The following is a 26,409-nucleotide window of genomic DNA, read 5'->3' as shown; positions in this document are numbered from 1 at the left end:
GGAAAAAGTTTGTTTCTAAATTTAAAAATTAGGTTTTGAAAAAGTATAAGCTCCAATTTTTGTTATACAAAACCAATTTAAAAAAATTGTATTTTTTTAGATCTGTGTTCTGTTTTGAGTGGGCATTTTTCAAAAGAATAACCCATTCTTTGATATAAATATATATATACATATGTGCGTGCTCACGTATATAAGACCATACGTCCCCGTATTTGGATATAAAGCTTTAGATATAAACTTCTGTGTTAAATTGTATTTAAAAGATCTGGAAATAAATAACAGCTTATTTTTTTGTCTTAAATACCAATAAAACTAATCCTGAAAATGATTATATCCATATCTTATTTTATTCTCATTATTGGAATTACCATTGTAACGATTTCATATGCAACCCTATTTTTAAAGTGTAAAAAAAAGGCGTTTGTATCAAAAGGACTATATAATCAAGGAAAAGACGTTCAAGTGTTTGATCAGGCTCCTGGACCACATCCCTGGCCAATAATCGGGAACTTAGATTTACTAGGTCGATTTCAGTATAACCCTTTTCAGGGCTTTGGTGCTTTAACTAAAAAATATGGTGATATTTACTCCATAACTCTTGGACACACTCGCTGCTTAGTAGTGAACAATTTCGATTTAATAAAAGAAGTGTTAAACAAAAATGGAAAATACCTCGGCGGACGTCCGGACTTTGCACGGTATCATAAGCTATTCGGCGGTGATCGAAACAACTGTAAGTTTATCAAAGTCTTTCCCAAACGGTTTAAAACCCATTTTTAGTGAGCGATGGTTAATGACACTAGGGACCGAAAATAACAGTTATTATAGCCTTGCAGAGGGTATTAAAATGTCAGTCAAAAGTTTGCAACGCAGTGAAGGAGACGTTTGTGACCACATAAAGTATATATATTCTTGATCAGCATCAATAGGCGAGTCCATCTAGCCATATTCGTCTGTCCGTTTCTATGCGAACTAGTCTCTCAGTTTTAAAGCTATCTTGCTTAAAACTTTCCCAAAAGTCTTCTTTATATTGCGGGTAGTACATATGTCAGAACGATGTCTTTCGATTTATGCAATAAACTCCTATCGGGGAACTTTTTATATCTCGCAACAAATAACAGTTATTCAAAAGAATGACTGTATTCTGAAAGAATGACTGTAATTTAGAGGCCTGTTTTCTCGTCCGTTTGTTAAATTTAAAGTAAGGTTAAAACCTTAAAATCGTATGGAGCATCAGAGTTTTAACCCTACTTTAAATTTAACAGGAGGACGACGAAACGGCCCTGAGACTTTTATTTTACTTGTCAGAGAATAACAATTATCGAAAGACTTTTGTTATACTGACCGATGTTTTCGAAAGACTTTTAAATCATATATCTGTCAGTGTTATTTATGTTTGTGATTTATATTGGCAGTAATTTTTCTCCTGATAGAAAGTCTTAGTGTCACATTCGGTGTCACTTCTAAATAACTTCCAGTAGTGCCGACGTAGTGGAATATTCCGGCGTGGGTGAATTCGGCGATCCGAATGCGATATCGTAGAAGTCACTTGTCGACGTGTCGCCGAAGTCACTTCTGGAAATTATTCAGAAGACACTTGTAGAAGATACCTAGAAGACCTTTTCCCAATTGCAAAATGGTTAAAAGGTAAATGTGTTTTTGTACCATTTTCATACTCGTTACTCGTAGAGTAAAAGGGTATGTTGTATTCGTGCAAAAGTATGTAACAGCGTTTCCGACCCCATAAAGTATATATATTCTCGATGAGGGTCGATCTAGCCGTATCCGTCTGTCTGTCTGTATGAACGCTGAGATCTCGGAAACTACAAAAGCTAGAGAGTTGAGATTTCCCACACATATTCTTGGGCTTCCTACGCAGCGTAAGTTTTTTCAGCCGAGCGCGACGCCCCCTCTAACGCCAACAATCGCCCACTAAGGATTTTATCTGAGTCTGGCGCCCACACCTTTAAAGATTTCCAAGTATAAACGCAATTTTTTTGCATATATACAACATATATATATGTATACCTTTCGAAATGTAGAAGACATTTTTCAATCGGACCACCCGACTATAGCGTTCTCTCTTGTTTTCATTTTATTCGTTCAACACATTTATTGAAATATATAATTACTGAATGAGTCCACGTGAATGACAAACAAATCATTTTTGATTTCAGTTAACTAGGATCACCTGTTTCACTTGATTTTTTTCATAAGGAAAAACAAGTGATACAATATAAAATAAAATGAGTTAAAATAATTAAGAATTCTATCTCTCCCACTCACTTTTACTCTGTGCTTGTATCACTTGTTTTTTCTTACGACTGATCAAGTGAAACAAGTGATTCAAGTTAACTTACTTGAACTCACTCACTTTATTTTCAAAAATTGACTTGTTTGTCAATTCAAGTGGACTCATGCAGTAGGGGAGAAGCGGGCTTAAATAGTACAAGGGCAACAATAGTATGTGGCCCTAGCGGCTAAACGGCCCGTTAAAATTCGCGCCGTGTTTACTGAAGGTTCCTTAGAACATCAGAGGGCTGCATTAAAAATTTGAGCTTAAAGCGACATTAGTTGAAGAAATTACGAACCAATTTCCGTCAATGTCAAATTCCTAAAAATCGTCTCATTCTGTTGGGGATACTTTATTGGACTTTGGTCGCTCGCGAGATTTTTTGAAGAAATTATTTTCTGAAGGCCAACTTCATGTCCAACGCGTTTCTCTTACTAAAATGTTGGTATGGTAGGCATTTTTAAAAGCAAAAAAAAGGTTGCAAAAAAAAAACCACAACAAATGTACTCAATTTTAAATCAAAGGATTATAATCCAATAAAATTTTTAAAATTAACTCTCTTGCCCTATACCGTTTACTGCGAAAGTAAGTTTCGAACTGTTATTACCGCAGTATTGGGGCTAGGCCAGTTTAAAAAGTATATTGACATTTTGCAACGTTCCTCGAAGGCATTGGAATTGACTTCAAAATTATGTAGGAAAAAGTTATAGCCAAAAGAACAGCCTTTTCGGTGATACCAGTTTCATTCCAATGGCTATTTATTTATATGCTATGTCTAACCAAACTTATCCTCCTATGAGTCCCCTTTTCCCCTACTCCACTTGTTTGATTACACTAGTTTACAGCAGAAATGCTCCCCAGCAATTGATGGCAAATTCTGTTAGTTTTAGACCCCTAGATCACGAAAATATAACTAATTTTTTTTTCGATGGCACAGTTTTTTTTTTAAGATTTTTTAAAGTTTGAAATGTTAAATTTCGGACTTTTTTCGAATTTCTTCTTATATCTCGCCAGATATCCATTCGATTGGGCCAGTTTTAGTTTTATTTTAAAGTCCAAAAAAAAATTATAAAACCCTATTTCTGTCTCTCAGTAACAGAAAAAAACGGAGACTTTTGCTTTCCCCTTACTAAAGATCTGTCTGTCTGTCTGTCTGTCTGTCTGTCTGTCTGTCTGTCTGTCTGTCTGTCTGTCTGTCTGTCTGTCTGTCTGTCTGTCTGGCTGTCTGTCTGTCTGTCTGTCTGTCTGTCTGTCTGTCTGTCTGTCTGTCTGTCTGTCTGTCTGTCTGTCTGTCTGTCTGTCTGTCTGTCTGTCTGTCTGTCTGTCTGTCTGTCTGTCTGTCTGTCTGTCTGTCTGTCTGTCTGTCTGTCTGTCTGTCTGTCTGTCTGTCTGTCTGTCTGTCTGTCTGTCTGTCTGTCTGTCTGTCTGTCTGTCTGTCTGTCTGTCTGTCTGTCTGTCTGTCTGTCTGTCTGTCTGTCTGTCTGTCTGTCTGTCTGTCTGTCTGTCTGTCTGTCTGTCTGTCTGTCTGTCTGTCTGTCTGTCTGTCTGTCTGTCTGTCTGTCTGTCTGTCTGTCTGTCTGTCTGTCTGTCTGTCTGTCTGTCTGTCTGTCTGTCTGTCTGTCTGTCTGTCTGTCTGTCTGTCTGTCTGTCTGTCTGTCTGTCTGTCTGTCTGTCTGTCTGTCTGTCTGTCTGTCTGTCTGTCTGTCTGTCTGTCTGTCTGTCTGTCTGTCTGTCTGTCTGTCTGTCTGTCTGTCTGTCTGTCTGTCTGTCTGTCTGTCTGTCTGTCTGTCTGTCTGTCTGTCTGTCTGTCTGTCTGTCTGTCTGTCTGTCTGTCTGTCTGTCTGTCTGTCTGTCTGTCTGTCTGTCTGTCTGTCTGTCTGTCTGTCTGTCTGTCTGTCTGTCTGTCTGTCTGTCTGTCTGTCTGTCTGTCTGTCTGTCTGTCTGTCTGTCTGTCTGTCTGTCTGTCTGTCTGTCTGTCTGTCTGTCTGTCTGTCTGTCTGTCTGTCTGTCTGTCTGTCTGTCTGTCTGTCTGTCTGTCTGTCTGTCTGTCTGTCTGTCTGTCTGTCTGTCTGTCTGTCTGTCTGTCTGTCTGTCTGTCTGTCTGTCTGTCTGTCTGTCTGTCTGTCTGTCTGTCTGTCTGTCTGTCTGTCTGTCTGTCTGTCTGTCTGTCTGTCTGTCTGTCTGTCTGTCTGTCTGTCTGTCTGTCTGTCTGTCTGTCTGTCTGTCTGTCTGTCTGTCTGTCTGTCTGTCTGTCTGTCTGTCTGTCTGTCTGTCTGTCTGTCTGTCTGTCTGTCTGTCTGTCTGTCTGTCTGTCTGTCTGTCTGTCTGTCTGTCTGTCTGTCTGTCTGTCTGTCTGTCTGTCTGTCTGTCTGTCTGTCTGTCTGTCTGTCTGTCTGTCTGTCTGTCTGTCTGTCTGTCTGTCTGTCTGTCTGTCTGTCTGTCTGTCTGTCTGTCTGTCTGTCTGTCTGTCTGTCTGTCTGTCTGTCTGTCTGTCTGTCTGTCTGTCTGTCTGTCTGTCTGTCTGTCTGTCTGTCTGTCTGTCTGTCTGTCTGTCTGTCTGTCTGTCTGTCTGTCTGTCTGTCTGTCTGTCTGTCTGTCTGTCTGTCTGTCTGTCTGTCTGTCTGTCTGTCTGTCTGTCTGTCTGTCTGTCTGTCTGTCTGTCTGTCTGTCTGTCTGTCTGTCTGTCTGTCTGTCTGTCTGTCTGTCTGTCTGTCTGTCTGTCTGTCTGTCTGTCTGTCTGTCTGTCTGTCTGTCTGTCTGTCTGTCTGTCTGTCTGTCTGTCTGTCTGTCTGTCTGTCTGTCTGTCTGTCTGTCTGTCTCCAAGACAGCTTGCAAACTCAGTAATTCGTAGATTACTGCACCAATACGCATCTTGCGATAATTTAAAGTCATTACAAGAATTGTGCCTCGTCAACAACCGGAAGGTTATCGTCATGTGAATTCTGTAAAAAGGAAGTCCATCCGCTATACAGATGTGAAGACTTCCGATCAAAGTCCACATCCCACATCTGAAAGATTAAATTGGGTACTTACACAAACAATGTGCGTCAAGTGTTTCAGCACTGAGCACAGAACATGCAGTCGAAAGTGCTTTAGATGCAAAAAAAATCTCCGTACTCTTCTTCATCTTGAAAATACCGTAGAGTCTTGTACGCCAATTGTTGGGGCGGCGAGTAATAAAAATGATAATTTACTCGCCATGGCCAAGGGTGCATTACAGGCCAACAATGGGCAATGTGCCAACTTTAGAGCACTACTGGACTCCGGATCACAAAAAAATTTGATTACAGAGCGAATGGCTTCAATGTTATCATTGAAGCTCCATAATGCCATATTACGAATTGAAGGCATTTGAGGACTACCGAAAACTAGTAAAGCGCAAGTCAACATACTAGTTAAATCACTTCATAATGGTTTCACACAACGGATTAAAGCTATTGTATTACCCCAAATCATACCTGATCAGCCAGCCCAGCCAATGTCGCTAGCCTTGGCTGACCCCAACTTTGACAAGCCAGGAAAAATAGACCTGCTCATTAGTGCAGAGCACTATTATTCTTTGCTGCTCCCAAATCAGAATACAAGCAAAGGTCCAATTCTGCAAAACACAAAGTTCGGCTGGTAAGGTGAATGCTATGGACTATTTCAAAATAGACTTAGCCAATTTATATACGAGTCAAGACAGCAACTTAAGTCTTGTAAATGAAAAACTCCCAGTTGGAGAACTCAATATATACTACGACTTGGGTCCCTACCACAGTGACATGCAAGTCTTGGGCTCCGGGATTGCTCAGCTGGCCCAAATGTGCCCAGAACTCGATAATAAGCAAGCATGCGGAGCAATCGTAGGACACTTCCACCATATTTACGCAGAATTTCAATCAGGAAGTGAACTAATGCACCACTCACGACAACGCAGGTCACCATTTAATGGAATTGGCTACATAGCAAACACCTTGTTTGGAGTACTGGATTCAAATTATGCTGATAATATGGCCAAAACAATAAGAAAGGTTGAAAGGAACGAAGGGTTTTTAATGGATTTGCTAAATAACCAAACATCAATTGTGGACTCGACCATTACCTTAATAAAAAGAGATAAGTCAGCCACGGATATTCGACTGAAAACCTTGGAGCGCCATATTGCCGGGATCAAACAGGAAAATGGAAGGTATCAGCGTACATGGTATTGTCAGCCCATCTGACGTTATTAACAACCAGTCATCAACGGATTCAAACAGACATAACAAACATTCTAACAGACATCCATTTAGCACCAGATCAAATGCTCCCAGTATCAACCGAACATGCGATTGAACTATACAAAATCATGCGAGCAGAAGGTAGGACAACAGACACTCAGTTCATAGTTCGGATAACGCTACCATTGGTGCCGACAACGGTCCGATATGGTTTGGATAAAGGACTCACAACCAAACAAATTTATGCTACACGTTACTCAATGGATCTTCAATCAGTGTGCAACGGCCGGCCCTCAGCAATACACTTAGAGGGAACAGGCTTGCTTTCTATTGCACCTGGTTGCACTGCACGTAATGCTAATATCAGCATAAGGGCGGTCGGCAGGATTACAAATGAGTTACATTCCACTTTTAGTCGCTTTGGAAATATAAACCATTATATAAAACCAACATCCACCTACAAAGAGTTGGACAACCTACAAGAAAACCTTAAGACAATTGACCACCAAGTCCTGCCTCATCAACTAAGTCAAGTGCAGCATCATCAAATTACGCTGCCTTAGCTATTTCAGTCTTGCTAATAATCGCGTACACTATCCGGAAGGGAAATATCATCTAGAACTCCAAAAAAGCAACTTTACACCCCAAGGAACACGCTAGCTCGACGCATCCAGCAACCTCACCACGAACGTTTAGCCTCGACCTAAGCGATGGTTGAACATCTGTTCAACGGCCGGGAGAATGTTAAGACTCATCGACCTACGTAATATAATTACTGTCGAACATTTGCTGCCAATTGCAGTTCTACAGTCAGACCGTCATTCTGCTTAACAGTCATCAATATGCCGACGCAGCGGATATAGCAGACATCACAATTCGGAAATAGAGCAATAATTTGATTATCACTGCATGTAGCACTTTGACCCACTGCGAGTTGTAAAGAATAGCTGTAATTTCATTTTCCCTTTCTACATATATTGTTACCTTAAACACTTTTGTACCTATAAATACCGTTAGGTTTGTTCAATAAAATCAGTCTCAGTATCAATCTAAGAATACCACTGTCTGTTACTCATCTACCATCGCAATTAACAAAGGCTGTCGCTGTGTCTTCAGATCCTCATTTTGCGCACCACTCCCCGACGTCCACCTAGTTACAAGTGCTGCGTGCGACACCGAACCAGTAGACAGTTTATGTGCTGTATACTACCCAATCCCCCGATACACTTTAGAGGTCAACATGAATGCATTCATTTCTCAGTCAACAGTACTGTACAGCAGTGTACTGCAGTATACTTCACTCATTTCTAGCTGAACAGAATTTTCCATATCTCAAAAAATAGTGTACAACATTTTGGTGTTCTTATTTACAGTGAGTGACAGTAAAAAATGTACTCTCTATAAATGAGTTCTATGCGATGTATTGTTTTACAACATTGTACACAAAACAAAATTATGGGTGCATATTGTGTGTTCTGTCAAACAACTGAGTTGCACTTGAGTTCCTTGAAATTTTAGTAGTTTGCAAAGCTTTGACACGGCAGCTTCTAAGGACAACGACTCAAGCGCAATAAAATTGGAAAGAAAATTGAAACGGAATCAGTTTTGGACCGGTAAAATACTAGTTGGGTCAGGAAAGATAACAAGTTCAAGTTATGTCTATTTACTTGTAACGAACATGTCAATTTTTCTTATGCTTGTTATCGGAAACAACTAGTCCATTTGTTACTAGTTTTGCACTAGTGACTATTAACCAATTTACGGTTACAGCTGTTAAACTGCACTAAAAAAACTGTCTTGAAAAATCTAAAAACTGCTCTATCAACCATTAAATCATTGTATTTTACTCGTTCTTGAAGATGTTCAATTTAACGCTCTCCTAATTGGTAGCTAGTTGAAATGAAAGGCGCGGTCCCTTGAAGGAATTATGATTGTTATTATATAATTAAATACGGCAAATGATAAATTTAAAAAAAATGATAAATTTTAAATTAATTGGAATTGAAACAAAACTTATTTTAAGGCAAGTCGCCCTCTGTAGGACTTGAACCAGGGACCTTTGGATTTGTAGACACACTAACTGATTGAGCCATACACGCATCACATTTTGTAATGCCCTAACAAGGTTTATGAATTTTAGTGTGACAAAATTGAAAATCAGTGATTTTGCACATATATATTGCCTCTGACAGATAAAACTAAGTTTAAAACAAAACTAAATCATCACAAAGCAAAAAAAAAATAAAAAATAATTTACAAAGAATGGGGATTGAACCGAGAACCTATTCAGTTTGATTGGTTTTGTGTTGAATTTTCCAAAACATTTACACCCTAGGCTATATTTTTTGATCATATGTGTTTTAATTGCAACTAGTTAAATTCCAATTATCTTTTGACTGGAATTTAACATGTATTTGTTCTACAAATTAAATATTTGTAAGGTTTTTTTTTGTCAGATAGGTACCAGTCCGAGACAAGTTGCATTTTCTCTAGTTTTGTATTATTCATTATTTCGACTAGCAAAAATTTTCTAGACCCTTTGTAGTCCAAATGCATTCAGACCAATTCGGGTCGCTTTATATTAGTTGTATAACTAGTTGTTTTTCAGACTAGTTCACATTTTTCCTGCAGGGTAATGTATTGTTAAATCCGTTATATAACTAAATATCTGTGTTTTTTTAGATGATTGTGTTTGTCCTTATACTTTATTCTGTGTTTGTATGTATGTATATAAAAATATTTTAAGTATAACTGTGTTAAATCAAAATGCATCGTTGGAGAACTTAAATGAAGCGACCAGTTTTAAGCAACATGCGGCCAATATCAAATGCAAACTATTGAATGGACAATTCAAACTCTCGGCCAAGCGAAGACGAAGCAAGGTTTGGGAGACTTTTTCCTGGATAGTCGACGAAAGCGGTGCCGAGCTAAATGATTTTGTTGCGTGCAACGTTTGCAAAAGCGTGTACAAGTTCGAAAAAAGCACGTCAAATTTAGTTTAACACAGGTGCTACAACTTGACGAGCTCCCGCAAGCGCATCCATCCCGATGTTGATGTGGACACCGAAACAAAAAGAAAAGTGTACCACGCTAGTCACTGAATGGACCGTCCAAAATAGCCGACCTTTCAGTATTATAGCAGACTCAGGATTAAAGAACTTAGCAAAATTTTTTATTTCTGTTGGTGTAAATGTCGGTCAAAATGTTAATATAGACTCATTACACAGGCCGACAAAATGTGACATGGGTCGGTGTCCAGGCCTGCCACCATATTATTTCGATAAATGAGGCTTTTCTAAGCATAAGTTGCCACTACGCCTATAGTCCATCAGCTCTGGTATTTGCGGTATCTTTAATTTAAGAAAATTACAAATTTTCTTCGTCTTTTGGGATATATCTTCAAGAGTGGTCAACCAATTTTGGTAATCTTTTCGGAATTAAATAAATACATGTCTGTTTTATACAAGAGGAGGTGGGCGCATTCAAAATTTTAAAGTCACAGCAAAGTTTAAAAATCCTAATTTGTGAACAGCGTTTAAAAATTAAATAAAAATATTTTCTTCTACAATGCATTTTTGCAGGTTTGGGCACTGTTTGTGAATCGTCGCTGTGAAGGAAGTTAGAAAAACAATTTTTAAAATTCCAAAACAATTTACAAAAACCCTAATAAGTGTCCTAAACAGTAAGGACATAAGGTGTCTTTGGATCAAAAATGCATTATAGAAGAAAATATTTTTATTTAATTTTTAAACGCTGTTCACAAATGGAGATTTTTAAACTTTGCTGTGACTTTAAAATTTTGAATGCGCCCACCTCGTCTTGTGGTTGACTTTGATTGAATTTTCCAAAACGACTGTATAAAACAGACATGTAACTATTTACTTCCGAAAAGATTACCAAAGTTGGTTGACCACTCTTGAAGATATATCACAAAAGACGAAGAAAATTTGTAATTTTCTTAAATTAAAGATACCGCAAATACCAGAGCTGATGGATTATAGGCGTAGTGGCAACTTATGCTTAGAAAAGCCTCATTTATCGAAATAAAATGGTGGCAGGCCTGGACACCGACCCATGTCACATTTTGTCGGCCTGTGTTATTGCCACATCCAACTAGTGTCTCAAGAAACATCGGAGCACTTTATGAATTTCATTTTAGTAAAATTAAAAAAGAAATAGGCATTTGGATATAGCATAATGATATTTGGGCAGACGATTTTTTTAAAGAATCGTACATATCCCTGACGATGCATTACATAAAGGTAGGAACCCTTAAAAATAGCTTGCTGGCAGTAAAATCGATGAAGGGATTCCCTTGTACCGGTAAGAATAATAAAATTTGTATAATTACTTTGGTTTTAATGTTAACAAAAACTGTATCTTCGGTGATAAAATAAGAAACAAAATAGAAAGTATTCTAATCGATTTTGGATGCGATTTGTCGGTGGATGCCCCAATAATTGTTACAGACCGAGGATCTAAGAAGAAAGCTGCATTCAGTGGATTAAATACATTAAATTGTGTTAATCACTTAGTACACAATGTTGTTGGAAAAGTGGTCAACCAGGTCCTTGAAATGATGGAAATGGTAGATAGCTTCAGCAAAATTAATAAATATTTCAAGAAATTAGTACAAAACAGCAGCCTAAAAAGTACTCTAAAAAAGTACTCTCGATGGAATACTATATATAATCTTTTCCAACCAGTTGAGATTAATTGGATGGAAATAACAAATATATTAATGGAGAAAAATCAAATAAGTAGAAATTGTAAAAAAATCTAAACTTTCGCTTCAAAACCTTTTGAAGACTGTTGTTGAAGATAATTTAAAGAATTTCCCCATGGTCGCTCTCTTTTTGCTTCCACCGACAAATAAATTATCTCAATTTTTAGATTGTCGAAAACAAACATGAAAGGAAGTTAACTTCGGCCAGCCCAAGTTTATATACCCTTGCAGGTATGCCTACTTAAAATATTGTTTTTACATTGTCAAAAATCAAAACGCCTACTTTCTACAAAGTTACAATAGTTTTTCTATTATTTTTTTTATTATTCCTATGGGAGCCATAAGATATAGTGGTCCGATCCGGCTCGCTCCGACATATGTACTACCTGCAATAGAAAGAAGACTTTCGGGAAAGTTTCATCGCGATGGCTTTAAAACTGAGAGACTAGTTTTAAACCCGTTACTCGTAGAGTAAAAGGGTATATTGTATTCGTGCAAAAGTATGTAACAGCTATAAGGAAGCGTTTCCGACCCCATAAAGTATATATATTCTTGATCAGGGTCACTAGCCGAGTCGATCTAGCCATGTCCGTCTGTCCGTTTCTATGCGAACTAGTCTCTCAGCTTTAAAGCTATCGCGATCAAACTTTCCTGAAAGTCTTCTTTCTATTGCAGGTACTACATATGTCGGAGCGAGCCGGATCGGACCACTATATCTTAAGGCTCCCATAGGTATATTCAAACAAATATAAGAAAATTCATTGTAACTTTGTAGGAAGTAGGCGTTTTGATTCTTGACTACTTATGTATAAACAAAATTAAAATAGAAACGCTGAATCTGGAAACCCTGGAACTGCACCGAGTGAGCATTACGTTATCTAATTTTTTCTGAACATCGCTCATTAGGTTCTGTACACACTCTTTTGTAACCATTTTGGTTGAACGCATCCAGTTTTTCTTCATGTCCTTCATGTTTTTTGACGTTTATTGTTCCTTTTGTGAAGAAAGAGTTGGTTTTAAAACCACAGGTGCAAATGGCCTGCCATATAAGCACTTTCTCGCCAGTGTATTTTGGACACAAAAGTCCCATCTTTAACTTTTGTGTAATATTGAGGTCCTGGTAATGTTTTTGAGTCCATTTTAACATAAGTTTCGTCGTCCATAATAATGCATTCCACTGCATCTGTGAGCAAGAGATCATAAAGCTTTCTCGCTTTCTTTTTGCCGACTTCCATTCGTCGCAGACTTTTTTTTTGCAACTTTTTGTTTTTATATGTTATTAAATTATGCCTCCCCTTTTTTTTGGACCATACTTGTACTTGTATGTGCTTTTTTTGCCAAACCTCGAACAGACATTTCATTTTTTTTTTGGATTAAGGAGAATACTTTTTTATCAACACTTTCATCTTTAGGCCCATTTTTTGTCCAGTTTTTGGTAAATCGTTAGCAGAACACGTCTCCCCAAACTTTATTAAAATGTTTTAACACTATTAACACTAACTTTATAGCGTTTAGCTAATTGTGCACAATTTTTTTGTGAACTTGCTCATCAATTCGAGACATTGTCGAAAGTAAAGTAAAAATAAAATATGTAAACAAAGCAGAATTAATGAAGCTTTCAAACGGTATATTTCCCAGAAAGCAACCTTGATTCAAAGCGACCTGATGGCAAAACCTGAGTAGTTTTCCGGTAGTAATGCTGGCAGTCTGGTCCAAAACTGGCTATGTATATATACACCCTGCAGGAAAAACGCGAACTAGTCTGAAAAACAACTAGTTATACAACTAATATAAAGCAATAAAGCAATAATAATAATACAAAGTATGCTTTGAACTCAGAATTTCCATACGTTTTTAAGGTTTGAAGGCTACTTTAATTTAAAATTCGAACAAAAATACTTAGTATTATAAAATTTAAAAAAAAAAAAATAAAAATCAAGTTGAATCACACAGGGTTCGAACCCACAACCCCACGACCTTAGTCCCCATATAGCAAAGTTGAAAGCGCAAGTGATTAGACCGCTGGGCTACCGAATTTCACACTTTCGGAGTGATTTTTAAGGCAAATCGCACTTGTATTTAGAACAATTTAAAAAAAAAACAAGAGGGGACGCTATAGTCGACTATCAGATACCCGTTACTCAGCTAAAGAGAGTTTGAAGGAGATGGTGATCAAGAATATATATACTTTATAGGGTCGGAAATGCTTCCTTCTAGCTGTTACATACTTTTGCACGAATACAATATACCAGGGACCGTAAATAATCATTATTTGAGATTTTTATTTTAAAAGGCCCACTGAGGTTTTTACATATTTTAATCAACAATTTAACTGGTTTTTATGCACTTTATAGACATAAACAAATAACAGTTAATTTGCTTTCCAGATTTGTTGAAATGCATATACTTTGTGGACAAGAGAAAAAAGAACGTTATTTTTGACGTTTAAAACATAATATCTCAGTAGTCTTTTTAAAATCAAAATCTCAAATAATGATTATTTACGGTCCCTGCAATATACCCTTTTACTCTACGAGTAACGGGTATAATAAGGGTAATCGCCGTTGGATTTAGAAAAGGTCAAAACGAAGCAAATCGAAAGAAATCGCCCTAATTATTCAAAAATAGAAAATTTAACCCTAAAAAAATTTTTTTATGGTTACCTGCCTTGAGTTTATGGAAAATTTGTGATGAAAATAACAAATTTTTCTCAGTTCAAGGGCGAACATTTTTTTAGGGCGATTCTGAAATGTAGAAAATTATTGTTATGAGTGTAAACAAATCAAACACTCGAAGTCCTCGGTTCAATCCCCAGTCTCTGTACATTTTTTTTTGTTTTTTGTTTGCTGGGTGATGCTTTAGTTTTATTTTAAACTTTGTTTAAAAGGCAATATATATGTGAAAAATCACTGTTTTTGAATTATGTCACACTAAAATTCATAAACCTTGTTAGGGTTAGTGTGTCAGTTAGTGTGTCTACAAAAAAAAGTAAGTTTGTTTTAATTCCATTTAATTATCATTTACTGTATTTGATCACATAATAATTATCAGAACTCCTCTAAGGACCGCGCCTATTAATTGGCTACTAAATTAGGAGAGGGTCAAGTTAGGCATCGTCAAGTACTAGTGAAATCCAATCACTTGATGGTTTAGAGATTAATTTTTAGTTTTTTCGTGAAAATATTTTTTTTTAGTGCAGTTTAACAGCTGTAACCGTGAATTGGTTAACAGTCACTAGTGCAAAACTAGTAGCAAATGGACTAGTTGTTTCCGATGACAAGCATATGAAAAATGGACAAGTTCGTTACAAGGAAATGGACACAAATTGAACTAGTTAACTTTCCTGACTCAACTAGTATTTTACTGGTCCAAAACTGATTCCGTTTCCTGCAGGGCATATACAGATATTTTCCATCAAAAAAACAGTATTTTTCTCTTGCAAATGCGGAGGGTCAAACGTGATTTCCAAGGTATACTTTCTTTGTCGATATTGCTTAGAACTGTCCATAGAATACGTTCCCCCCTACGATTTGATAACCTCCAAATCGACCCACCTTAATATACATATATTCAGAGTTTCAAAAACTGTGAGCTGAGAAGCAAAATCACCTTTATTTATGGTTTGCTGTTACTGTGAGATCAACAGACTTTTTACAGAAAAGCAAAGCATAAGCAAAAATATGAAATGTCAAAATAGTTTAACATTTGCTTTGCTTCGGCTTTCGAAAGCAAAGCAACATTAAGATTACTATATACTTTCTATTTTTCGATTTTAACGGTTGGTATTTGTGAAATCGCGTGTTGGGTTCCTTGCGAGATTATTTGGGTGCAGTGTAAGCTTATTATGGTAGGCCTCTTTCTGCTTTGATATTTCATATTTAACCGGTGCACATTGGGATGAAAAGCCTTTTTTTGGCATAAACTCTAATTTTAAAGATACGGATTTAAATTTTTTTTTTACACAGTATTGAGACTATAGTGCAATTTCGGTTTTTCTTATTTTTTAATTTTGACCACGCCCACATGAACCACCCCGACCGCGAAGATAATACGGATTTAATTTTTTATACCCGTTACTCGTAGATAATAATAAAACCCATCGATTTGTATGGGAGCTATATGAAGGGACGGTGGTAAAATTATGATATTAATATATGTGCATAATATCAGTGAGTAATTGAGTTGTGCAAACTTTCAGCTTAAACATGTAAGAATTGTACTCATTGAAAATATAAATAGGGTTTTTCTAAATTCGCATAAAAAATTATATATCGTGGAAATGATGAAAAGGAACAAAAATGTTTCTTCGGTAAATTAAGTTGGTTATGAGATGGACAATCTTGGATAATTAAGTTTCTTTTATAGGATGCAGAAGACATTCAAAACCGCGATACAAAATTTCAAATAATTAAAATTCATACTTATTGGACAACAAAAAATGTAAAAAATTATTTTCTAACTCCCCCAGTACACATATAAAAACATGTAAAGTTGCACGTTGTTCTTCTAAGCCGTTCTCGAGATATACCAATTTGAAGTTTGAGAACATTTTTTAAGTTCTTAACTTCAAAAATTCATATCGCCCCTAAATGGACACCAAAAAATTAAAAAAAAATCACAAATGATATCCAAGCTAAACTCTACGAGGTACCCGAGTTTGAAGAAAATCTAAAATTTCATATGCGCAGTTGAGAAATTCTTACCCATCTGCGGTTTCTTAATGTTTGTTTTTTGGTATCATTTTGGAATATCACATTATATTGTTAAACGGCAAAAATGTAGTAAAGGCTCGTCTTTTCCTAAAGAATTCGCGGTAGATTTTTTCCTATTCGTCTGAAGTTCTCCTGACACCAAACACGCATTCTCACGAAGGGTCCTCCTCTTCTGAAGAATTCGCGGTAGGTTTTTTTCTATTTGAAGAGGCTTCATGGAACTTGTTATCCGCGGGGGTAGGCGTAACTCTCTTTGGGCGAAATTCGTATGAAACTTGTGTTGATGCTCACGCAGTTGTGTTGATGCTGGCAAAACACATTTAATATGGAAAGACACTTTCGCCAGATTTTGAAAGGCAAAGTGTCTCAGGAAAAGAGGTCTGAGCAAGACACTTTGAAACAAAAAGTGTCAAAAGGTAACAGATATTTTTCTAACAGCCTGAACTTTTGGGGAGCTCTGGATGCAGGTCATCTCGCCTGAGCTGCTGGTCTGCCTTTGGCGGGTGAAACCCTGGGCGAGTGCGCTGCCGCTTGGGGTCTCTCACCGTCGAGGAGTCTGTCCTCGAAGTGTCTTGCGACACCGGTCGCAGGAATAACCTGCGAGATTTTCGTATACTTTAAGTTCTTCATGTGTTCCCACGAGTTGCGGAGAAGTAAGGGTCCACCCGGGCAGAGATCCGCCGAACCCGAGTAAGGAGAAGTTTGGAGAGAAAGTCGCCATTTGTCTGAACCCTCTGCTTGCGACTGGGCTATTTGTTGACTCGGGCCCCCAGCCAGGTTGACTATCGGCACGGGTCGGGTGACACCTTAGTCCTGCACCGAGTTGAGATGTGGGGGAAAGGATGGTGGTAGGCCGTTGTGAGGGAGGGGGTGTGTAAGGCTACTATGATAAGATGGTCAGACAAACGTTTTGTCGGTATAGCTTCGACGGTATATTCGCTGTTTGTCAGGGGTAGCTTCTTTTCTTCCGCTGATTCGCATCTAACCTTCCCGGAAGGCCGTTCGCTATCCGCAACCTGCGACTCGCCTGGTGGCCTCAACTGAGCCTCCCTTCGAACCATCCCACTAGTTGTTAAGGGCCAAGCAATAAAAATAAAATATAACCAGAGGAAGAAAAATTACAACAACAAACCTTTAAAAACAAAGGGCGGGAACACTACTACTATTTTGATGGCATTGTTTTCTTTAATTTTTTCCTCTAAAAAAAAATTTCTAAAATAATTCTGAGTATGGGGATCGAAAGATAAGGAGTGTCATTTCTAAAATATTTCAACAGCAAAACAAACAATGAACCCATTTGGCTATCCGCAACCTGCGACTCGCCTGGTGGCCTCAGCTGAGCCTCCCTTCGAACCATCCCACTAGTTGTTAAGGACCAAGCAATAAAAATAAAATATAACCAGAGGAAGAAAAATTACAACAAACCTTTAAAAACAAAGGCGGGAACACTACTACTATTTTAATGGCAGTGTTTTCTTTAATTTTTTCCTCTTAAAAAAAATTTCTAAAATTATTCTGAGAATGGGGATCGAAAGATAAGAAGTGTCACAATGAATCCATTTGGCTGCGATACCCCCCGGAAAATTTTCCAATTTCATAATTTTTCTATTTATTTTTATTTTATTTTGTCATTTAAAGCTAGTATACAATAAAAAAATTAATTTAAAGGAAATGGTCCTTCAGCTAAAAATCCTTGCATCGGGGAACATTTTGGAAAAAGCAGTTTAACTTGGGAATTTGCAACGGATTCAAAATTTTCGCATCCATCAAGGTACATTTAAGAAGGATTAATTTTGTAAGATAGTATAATTGTACCAGCAAGCAGAAAAAAAACATGTGTTATCATATAGTACCCTAAACGGACGGACAGACAGACATGGCTAGAAGAAGAATAAGCAAGAATATATATACTTTATCGGGTCGGAAACGCTTCTTTCTCCCTGTTTCATACTTTTGCACAAATACAATATACCCTTTTACTCTACGAGTAATAAAATAAAATAATTTAAATCAAATTTTAATTCAAGACATTTAAAACCCAATTAGACAAAATATTGTATATAATAAATAAATAATAATTAAAACAAAATAAATTTTAACGGATATCCATGAACTAACTAATACGTTTTTAAGAATAGTGTATCCCGAAACTTACAAAAAATTATTTCTTTTTATTTAATAGCATTGGCCCTATGTGACTGGTCTCAATTACAACAAAGACGGAGAAATTTAGCAAGACGACATTGTTCACCTCGAGAAGCATCCTCATATTTTTCTAAGATGTCTGACATTGGAGGCCTCGAAATTAGTTACTTATTAGACCAGCTAAATAAAATGTCTTTGGTAAATTCCATCGACATAAAACCTTTAATTCTTAAAGCCAGCGCTAATATGTTTTGTCAGTATATGTGTTCGGTTCGTTTTGATTACATCGATAAAGATTTTCAAAAAATTATTGAATTTTTTGATGAAATATTTTGGGAAATTAACCAGGGCTATTCCTTTGATTTTCTACCTTGGCTTATGCCATTTTACACCAAACACATACAAAAAATAGTGCATTGGTCATTAACTATACGTAAATTTATTTTAGATAGAATTGTCAATCGTCGAGAAACAAACATTAATTTACATGAACCCGACAAAGATTTTACTGATGCTCTCTTAAAAAGTTTGAAAGAAGATCAAAATGTACCCTTTAATACAATTATTTTTATGCTAGAGGATTTTATTGGAGGGCACTCAGCAGTTGGAAATTTGGTAATGTTGGCACTGACGTACATAGCTAAAAATCCAATGACTGGTCAGCTTATCAAGCAAGAAGTCGATACTGTTTCTAATAAGGGCGTAAGGAGTATTAGCCTTTATGATATGAATGTAATGCCATATACGATGGCGGTTATTTTAGAGGTTCTACGACACTCGTCGTCCCCTATTGTTCCCCACGTTGCGATGGAAGATACAGTGATATCGGGTTTTGGGGTTACTAAGGGTACAGTTGTATTTATAAATAACTTTATTTTAAATATAGACGAAGATAACTGGAAATATCCTGATCAATTTAATCCTGAGCGTTTTTTAGAAAAAAAAAATAATAATAAAATAAACAGGACCACAAAAAATTCAGACTCAGGTGTACAGTTAGACAAAGAAAAGTTCAACAATTGCGGTTTGAATAAGTTTGGTAAAGGTAACCAAAAAACGAACAAAAACGTTTATGATAGACAGGAATTTCAGCTTAAAAAAAATATTCCGCATTTCTTACCCTTCAGTGTAGGTAAGCGCACATGCATTGGTCAAAATCTGGTTAAGGGCTTTGGGTTTCTTTTACTTGCCAATATTATACAAAACTACAATGTTAAGTGCTCTGATTTTTCGAAACTTAGTTTAAAAAAATCAAGTGTTGCCCTGCCGACAAAATGCTTTCAGCTCTTATTGAGGCCAAGAACTTAATTTAAAATAATACGTAAGATTGTAATAGGAATGGTAATATAATGTGAAAAATGTATTAATTGGTTTTTATTTAATTGCATTTGATACATTTGGTTGTAAGAAAATATTTTGAATAAAAAAGTCAAAAGTAAAGCTACCGACGATAAGGCGCTATTGTCGATAAGGCAGTTTGTCGACAAAGCAGTGAGTGATTGCTAGCTAAGCTAGCATATAATTTAAACTTAAAGATACAATCTGAAAGATACAATACATACACAAATACAAATAAATTTATATTAAATCAAACAATAAACACATAAAAAATAACAAGAATTATTTCACATTAATTTTTCGATTGTTTCTATGGCAGCTATATACTGAGAAAACTTGAGAACGAAAAAACCAAGAACGAATCTTCTTGATTTCAGTATTTTGTCTTCTCACTTTTTTTAGCACAAACGTTCTTGAAATCAAGAATAAAAGCATTCTTGATCTGGCTTTTTGAGAATACATCATTCTCGATTTCGTTTATCAAGCATGAACACTATTGAAATCGTCCCCAAGCATTCTTGAAATTGTTCTCAACTTCGTCTCCGAGATGAAAAAAAATGAGAGAGATTAAAAATGAGAGAGACATTCTCTCTGGAATTTTTCGGCAAGCAACCGAAGTTCACTTCGGCTCTCGTCAAATGCTCGTTTTTTTTTCGGCCAGTGAAGCGGAGTAATTGAAGAAGTGAAGCCAGTATGATAGACGCTGACGACACAATTTTAAAAAACCTTCTAGAAGAACTAAATCTTTTGAATGCGCTGCCATTCCTCGAACGTAAGTATTAAATAATAAAATTAGTGGTAAAATAATAACAATAATAGTGATAATTAGCTAATATATGTGTGCTTATGTCGATGCTTGTGGAAGTGAATTTCTTAGAATATGTACTTACACGGTTATGAAAAAAAGTGACGCCACGCTAAATGCATCTATGTATGTATACATATGTGTGCAGATGTGCACGTGCTAAGTTTTTATGTACATGTGTGTGTGCATTTTCTTTTATTGAATTTTAAAAGGTTCCGTTTTAAAAAATAATATGAAAAATTACTTTAACTATATTTTTAGGTGCTGGAGTGAATTATGAATGCCTGGAGTTCATTGACAAGGAGAGAAGCTGTTCGCTTGGCGAATTACGCAAGTATGTACATTTATAATTAAACTTGTATTATTTATTGTTATTTAATTTATATATAAATCTTTGCAGTTTGGACGTACGCAGGAAGAGAAGATAAGACTATAAGTAATTTATAATTATTTAATATCTATAATAATAAATAAAAAATGAATAAAATACAACGAAAGTGGATATATACATTTTTAATTTTTCTAAAAAAATTCCTTTTGGGATCAAGAGTGGAACATTCTTGAAATCGAGAACGCCTATTCTTGAAATCAAGAACGCCTATGCTTGAATCCAAGAATATTTCTTCTTGAAACCAAGAATACGTTCTTCTTGGTAAGAGAGAAATTATTAAAACCGAGAACGATTTACTCTTGGAACCAAGAACGCGTATTCTTGAAACCAAGAACGCCTATGCTTGAATCCAAGAATTTTTCTTCTTGAATCCAAGAAGACTTATACTGAAATCAAGAATACTTATTTTCAAAAAAGTAGTCTCAAATCAAGAACACTCGTTCTTGATTTTAGTAAAACCGTTCTTGGCTCAGTTTTGAGCACGGAAATACTGAAATCAAGAACGTTGAGAACGGTTTTTTTTCTCGGTGTATGTTATAGTTCGATCTTTTTAAAATTAAAATTAGAAATTAGAAACTGTTTGATCGCTACGTAAACGCCGCGACTAGCTCAGAGATATGGTGTGTTCGTCCCACCAAATTTGTATTGCGTGACTGCCCGTGACCCAAGAAAATGCAGGGATATCCGATTGGGACAAAACGGAAAACTTTATTAAGTTTTTCTTTTCGCTGGAATTGGTTTCTTCGTCAGCTGGCTGTTACGGCTTGCCGGGTCGGCGACGTGCCTTCCTCGGCTCAGGATTCACTCTGTGCGTTTCTCGGCGGCGCTCCTCGACGGCGTCGCGGCTCTCGTTTCCCTTCGTGGTGCTTGTGGACTCCTGCGGCGTCGTTCTCCAACGGCGTCTCTCCAGTTCCGCCCGGCTTGTAGGACTTAAGAAGTCTGCACAACCTTCCTTTCGGGTCCGACCAGAATGATCCTGGGATCCCTGGGGTCGGTCTGGCTCTAGCCTGAGAAACAAATGTCCCGACAGGTCAAATCCGAGGATTCAGCCTTATCGTCAGTCCACCGTAACCCCGACGCCTGGCACAAACTCTTGATCCGCGCTTACCCTGCCGGTAGCTCGTCCTTCTCTCGACTCTGATCCTGTCCTGCACTCGTCTCCACTCCAATCTCTGTGTCCTGCAGATCTCACCGTTGCAGTCTCAGCCTTGGCCTAGCGTCTTGACTCTGGTATCTTGATCTGGGCGTTGAGCACTCGGTTTCTACGGTACTCTCACGGCCACGCACTCGATTGAATCCTATCACTTGTATCTTGATCTTGATCTCTGGTTCGTTGGTTGCACTTGTACTTTCGCTCGCGTATCTTGGTTGTCTGTCTCGAGCTGCGCCTGCGCCGTCCCTTTTATAGGCAGCGGCGGGGTCCCGTTATTTCCCTTTTTGCACACGGCTCGCTAGGGTCCAATGTCCACGTGTGTCCCGTTAGTTCCCTTTGCACACGGCACGCATCGGGACCCTCGCTGATGCCTTCTCCTGCTGTTGGCCACCGGTCGGATCGCAGCGATGCCAGTCTCAGCCGTGTCCTATAGGCATCTTGACCCCCGCGTATAGATCCACCCGTGCCGTCCTTGCTCCTGCTCCTTGTTCCTTGACGATTCTCTCTCCTCAGTTGCTGATCCTCGCCTCCGCTCGGAATTTTGAATTTCCGCGCCGCTCCTCGTAGAAATACGCCGCTTCTATTTCCGCAATCTGGCAACTCCGCTCCTACTCATAATCGCGTTCATCGATCGTGGTGAACGGCGTCGCCACTTCCATGTCTCCAATTCCAGGTATCGATATTTTTGCCGTTGCCATTTTCCATTCCAGTCGCAGTGTGACCAATAGCGTGGCCACTGTGAAAAATCTAGTATTTTTCCATGTCGTGTTCCCTATCGATCGCACTATCGATCGACCGCCGCTATCGCAGCGCCCCCATCCCGATTTTTCATTACCGCGTGGCTGCTTTGAAAAGGTAAGTGTCTTGGTGTTGTTTTCCTCCGTTTTCCAGCCATCTGACCATTTATCTCCTTGCAGCTCCATGGCGATGAATGCATGTATGCCCCTGGATGCTCCGGGGTGCGGATCCTGGCCCCCGCGCGCCCCGGAAGACGACTTGCGGCTGCAAGTGCCCCGGTGTCGCGCGCCTGCGGCAGCCTCGCGACGTATTTGCCGGCCCGCGCGCCTGGCTTTCGCGCCCCTCGGTCCGCTCCTGGCATGGCTGCCGTAGAGGTCGTTAACCCCTTTTTGTTGTTGTGCTGCAGTCGGCGTTACTGCTTGTGTTGTTGTGGTTGTTGTTGGCGCTGGCTGCGCCTGCGCATATATTGCCGCGCGTACCCTCCCCTGTCCCAGAATATACTCGTCTCTTCTGTTCTAGCCCTCACTCTGGGGCTCCTTTTACTCCGCGCGGAAAACGCTGATGCGGTACCGGGCCCCGTTAGCGACGACCAGCTTGGCCCACCGCTTCTGCCGCGCTCTCCCTCGCTGCCGTCGTGCCTCCGTTGCCACACTCGGTGGCCACTCCTCCTCCGCGATCGGCGTCCACGGCTCGCCTCTCGCGGAATGCTGCCGCTGCATCTCCGGCCTCTCCGGCGGGGCACGTGTCTCGGGGCACGAGGCCTGCCGCGCGATTTTCGGCGTCGCTGCCAGTGGACTGGGCCACTCCCACGCCGTCTTCTCCAGTTCCTCGTCCTCTCCTCCCGCCCTCTTCCTGCACTCCTGTGCCGGCCATCTCCACGTGACGACCGCCTCAGGCCACGTCCCGCCGTCTGCCTCGACCACCCGTCGCTCCTCTGCGATTCGCCATGCCTCCTGCTGCTCCCGCAGCGGTGGTGGGGACGGTGTCGCCGGTGGTGGTGGCGGTGGTGGGGACGGTGTCGCCGGTGGTGGTGGCGGAGGTGAGGGCGGTGTGGCTGCCGGTGGTGGTGGCGGTGGTTGGGTGTTGCTGCCGGTGATGGCGGCGGTGGTTGGGGCTCCCACAGGCGAGCCTCCTCCTCCTCGGCCCTCTCGAGCAGCCTCTGGACCGCGATCTCGGCGGCCGCCTGGCGCCTCATTTGTCCCTTCATCCGGGCGTGCGTGATCCGGCGCGCCAGGAACATTTGCCGCCAGTCCCTGGGGCGATCCGTCGGTGGCGCCATGCCGAGCGGGATGTAGCTCTTCCCCTGCCTCGCCATCTGGAGACGGTGGGACTTGAGCTTCACCCGCTCCCCTCGTCGCAGGTGATCCTCCTCGTCCGAGGACACCTCCGGGGTGACCGAGTCCAGGCCTCCCCAGGTCTCGTCGTCGTCATCCGACGAGAGCGACACCACGTCTCCGGCGTCGTCCGGCATCTGGGCCTCCTCTTCCGCGTCGTCCTCCAACTCTATGTCCGGGATTTCGCCGCGGTCCTTCTCCTCCGACGGCGACGGAGAGCGCGACGCCAGGGGTGACGCGCACAGCTGGAGGTAGGATTCGGGATCCTGCCTCCATATCGCTGCGGGTTGTTCCCCGACGCCGGCCTCACGTGCCTCGGTTTTGCTGCGTTTCGTCTTGTTGGACATGTTGCTGCTGCTGCTTGGAATTTTTGAATAGGCAGATCCACTCTGCTCTACCCTCCGCGTAACCTCTGTTCTTCCGCCGCGCTCCTGTTCCGTTATTCCGCAGGCTTGTACCGGTAACGTGACTTGCCCTCCGTGTATGCCTCCTACGGAATTTTGCATCGGTTTGCGTCACCCGGTAACGGTAGTCGCGGTTTTGACCCTCCTCTGACCCGCTCTCGCTCTCCTGTTGTGTGTATGTTCGTGTATCCGTGTGTGTTCCATATGTTGTGCCCGTTTCGATACATCGTATCGTCCTCTCTCTTTTCCCGTTAACGCAAAGCACAGTGCATCCTCGATTCGTGGTCGTTTCACTTTGCTCACTCCCGGGCTTTAGGTCGCTTATGTGAGCTGTCTTTTCCTTGCCGCTTTCCTCGTGCCGTAACTTGCAGATCACCGGCGAGGTGAACTTTGTGATTTTAAACGGCCCATCGAATTTTGGGGCAAGTTTCGCCGCGAAGCCATCTACTGCCTTGGACAGGTGGTGCTCCTTGACCCAGACCTTGTCCCCAACCTTCGGCTTCCATGGTCTCCTTCGGAGATTGTAGTGCCGCGCCTGATCCTGCGCTGCCTTCTCCATGTTTCTCCTGACCAACTCGAAGATTTCCTTTAATTTTTGTGCATTCTCCGTGGGTGTTTGTGTTTCTTTTCCTGTTCCGGTTGTCTGCTCGTCATACAGCGCGTTTGGGAGTCTCGGCTCTCTACCCTGCGTGATAAACGCTGGCGAATAGCCCGTTGTCTCCGCCACACTTGTATTCACGGCCAACTGCAATCCTGCCCACTTTTCATCACACGTCCTCTGATCGGCTCCGGTGAACTGCGCGATCATTGTTTTTACGGTCCTGTTGGTTCTCTCCGTCGGTTTTTCTTGTGGCGTGTACGGTGCTGTAAACTGGTGTCGGACACCCAGTTCCTACATGAACTTCTTGAACGCTCTGCTTGTGAACTGCACGCCGTTGTCGGTTATCATTACTTTAGGTACTCCGTATCGCGAAATTATCCGTTCTCTGATGGCCTTTTGAAGGGTTTCCGTAGTTGCCCTTCGCATGGGCACGATTTCGGTCCGCTTTGAGAATCGATCCACCAAGACTAGTAGCATCGAATTCCCGTGTTTTGATCGTGGCAGGGGACCGACGAAATCGGCGCATACCGTAGCTCATGGCTCCTCCGGAATTTGTGTTAGCATTTTTCCGGCTGCCTGGAGTTGGTTAGGCTTGTATTTCATGCAGCTTTCACAGTTCCGCACATATTTTCTTACGTCTCGATGCATACCCGGCCAGTAATATCTTGCAGCCACTCTTGCAATCGTTTTCCGACTGCCCAAGTGTCCGGCCGTTGGCATGTCGTGATTCTCAGATATGACCCTTTTTCTCGACTCGGTGGGTACGCACAGCTTCCAGGCGACTACGTCCTCGTTGCCAGCCCTGTGTGGAATATGTCTGTACAGCCGGTCGGCTTCCATCAGATAATCGGGGTATTTTTGTGGATTCTGCGTAACCTTTCCTTGCATTTCCTTTATCCAGGGGCATTGTGCTCGTTCTTGCAGATCGGTTTCTTTATTTTCCAGTCTTCGGCACGTTTCTGGTAGCGGCTGCCGTGACAGGGCGTCCGCTACTATGTTAAGCTGGCCCTTCCTGTATGCGATTTCAAAATCGTACTGTTGTAGCTCCAGCGCCCATCTCGCGATTCTGCCGGATGGACTCTTGATACTATTCAACCACTTCAGGGCCATGTGATCGGTTATCACTTTGAAGTGGTAGCCCTCCAGGTAAGGTTTTAATTTCCTGATGGCCCACACGATTGCTAAACACTCTTTTTCTGTTGCAGAGTAATTCCTTTCCGCCCCGTTCAACGATCGGCTGGAGTAGGAAATCACCCGCTCACCCTGGTCCGAATGTTGTGTGAGAATAGCACCGAGGCCGTAATCGCTGGCGTCTGTTTGAAGTACAAACGTTTTGCTGAAATCGGGGCATGCCAGGATTGGGTCAGCAACTAGCCTGGCCTTGACGGCTTCGAACGCTTGCTGGTGATCGTTCGTCCATTCCCATTTTGCTTTCTTCCGGAGGAGTGCGTTCAAGGGCTGTACTATGGTGGCAAAATCCGGTACGAATCGCCTATACCATGATGCCACCCCCAGATACTGGCGCAGCTCCTTGACGTTTGCCGGTGGCTTCAGCTGGGCTATAGCC

The 26,409-nt window shown here is 40.6% G+C and overlaps 1 protein-coding gene across 2 annotated transcripts; it reads left to right on the top strand.

Annotated features, from left to right (window-relative positions):
* Positions 1-213: 213 nt before the first annotated feature.
* Positions 214-20,726, top strand: LOC123002414 (uncharacterized). 2 transcript variants are annotated; one of them, XR_011418517.1, is made up of 3 exons: positions 214-733; positions 18,116-20,188; positions 20,483-20,572. XR_011418517.1 is itself a non-coding variant. In XM_070214954.1 (3 exons), exons 1-3 carry the CDS (start codon positions 20,110-20,112, stop codon positions 20,647-20,649), a joined length of 180 nt encoding a protein of 59 aa, XP_070071055.1. In that variant the 5' UTR covers positions 19,383-20,109; the 3' UTR covers positions 20,650-20,726. The 2 variants fall into 2 exon arrangements, 1 of the variants encoding a protein (XP_070071055.1); XM_070214954.1 differs by lacking the exon at positions 214-733 and adding an exon at positions 20,622-20,726 and having other exon boundaries at positions 19,383-20,188; positions 20,483-20,555.
* The last annotated feature ends 5,683 nt before the right edge of the window (positions 20,727-26,409 follow it).

This window comes from Drosophila takahashii, chromosome 3L (assembly GCF_030179915.1).
Source record: "Drosophila takahashii strain IR98-3 E-12201 chromosome 3L, DtakHiC1v2, whole genome shotgun sequence".
Lineage (NCBI taxonomy): Eukaryota > Metazoa > Arthropoda > Insecta > Diptera > Drosophilidae > Drosophila > Drosophila takahashii.
The sequence above is the reverse complement of the archived record's forward strand: the minus strand, read 5'-3'. Positions and strand labels throughout refer to the sequence as shown.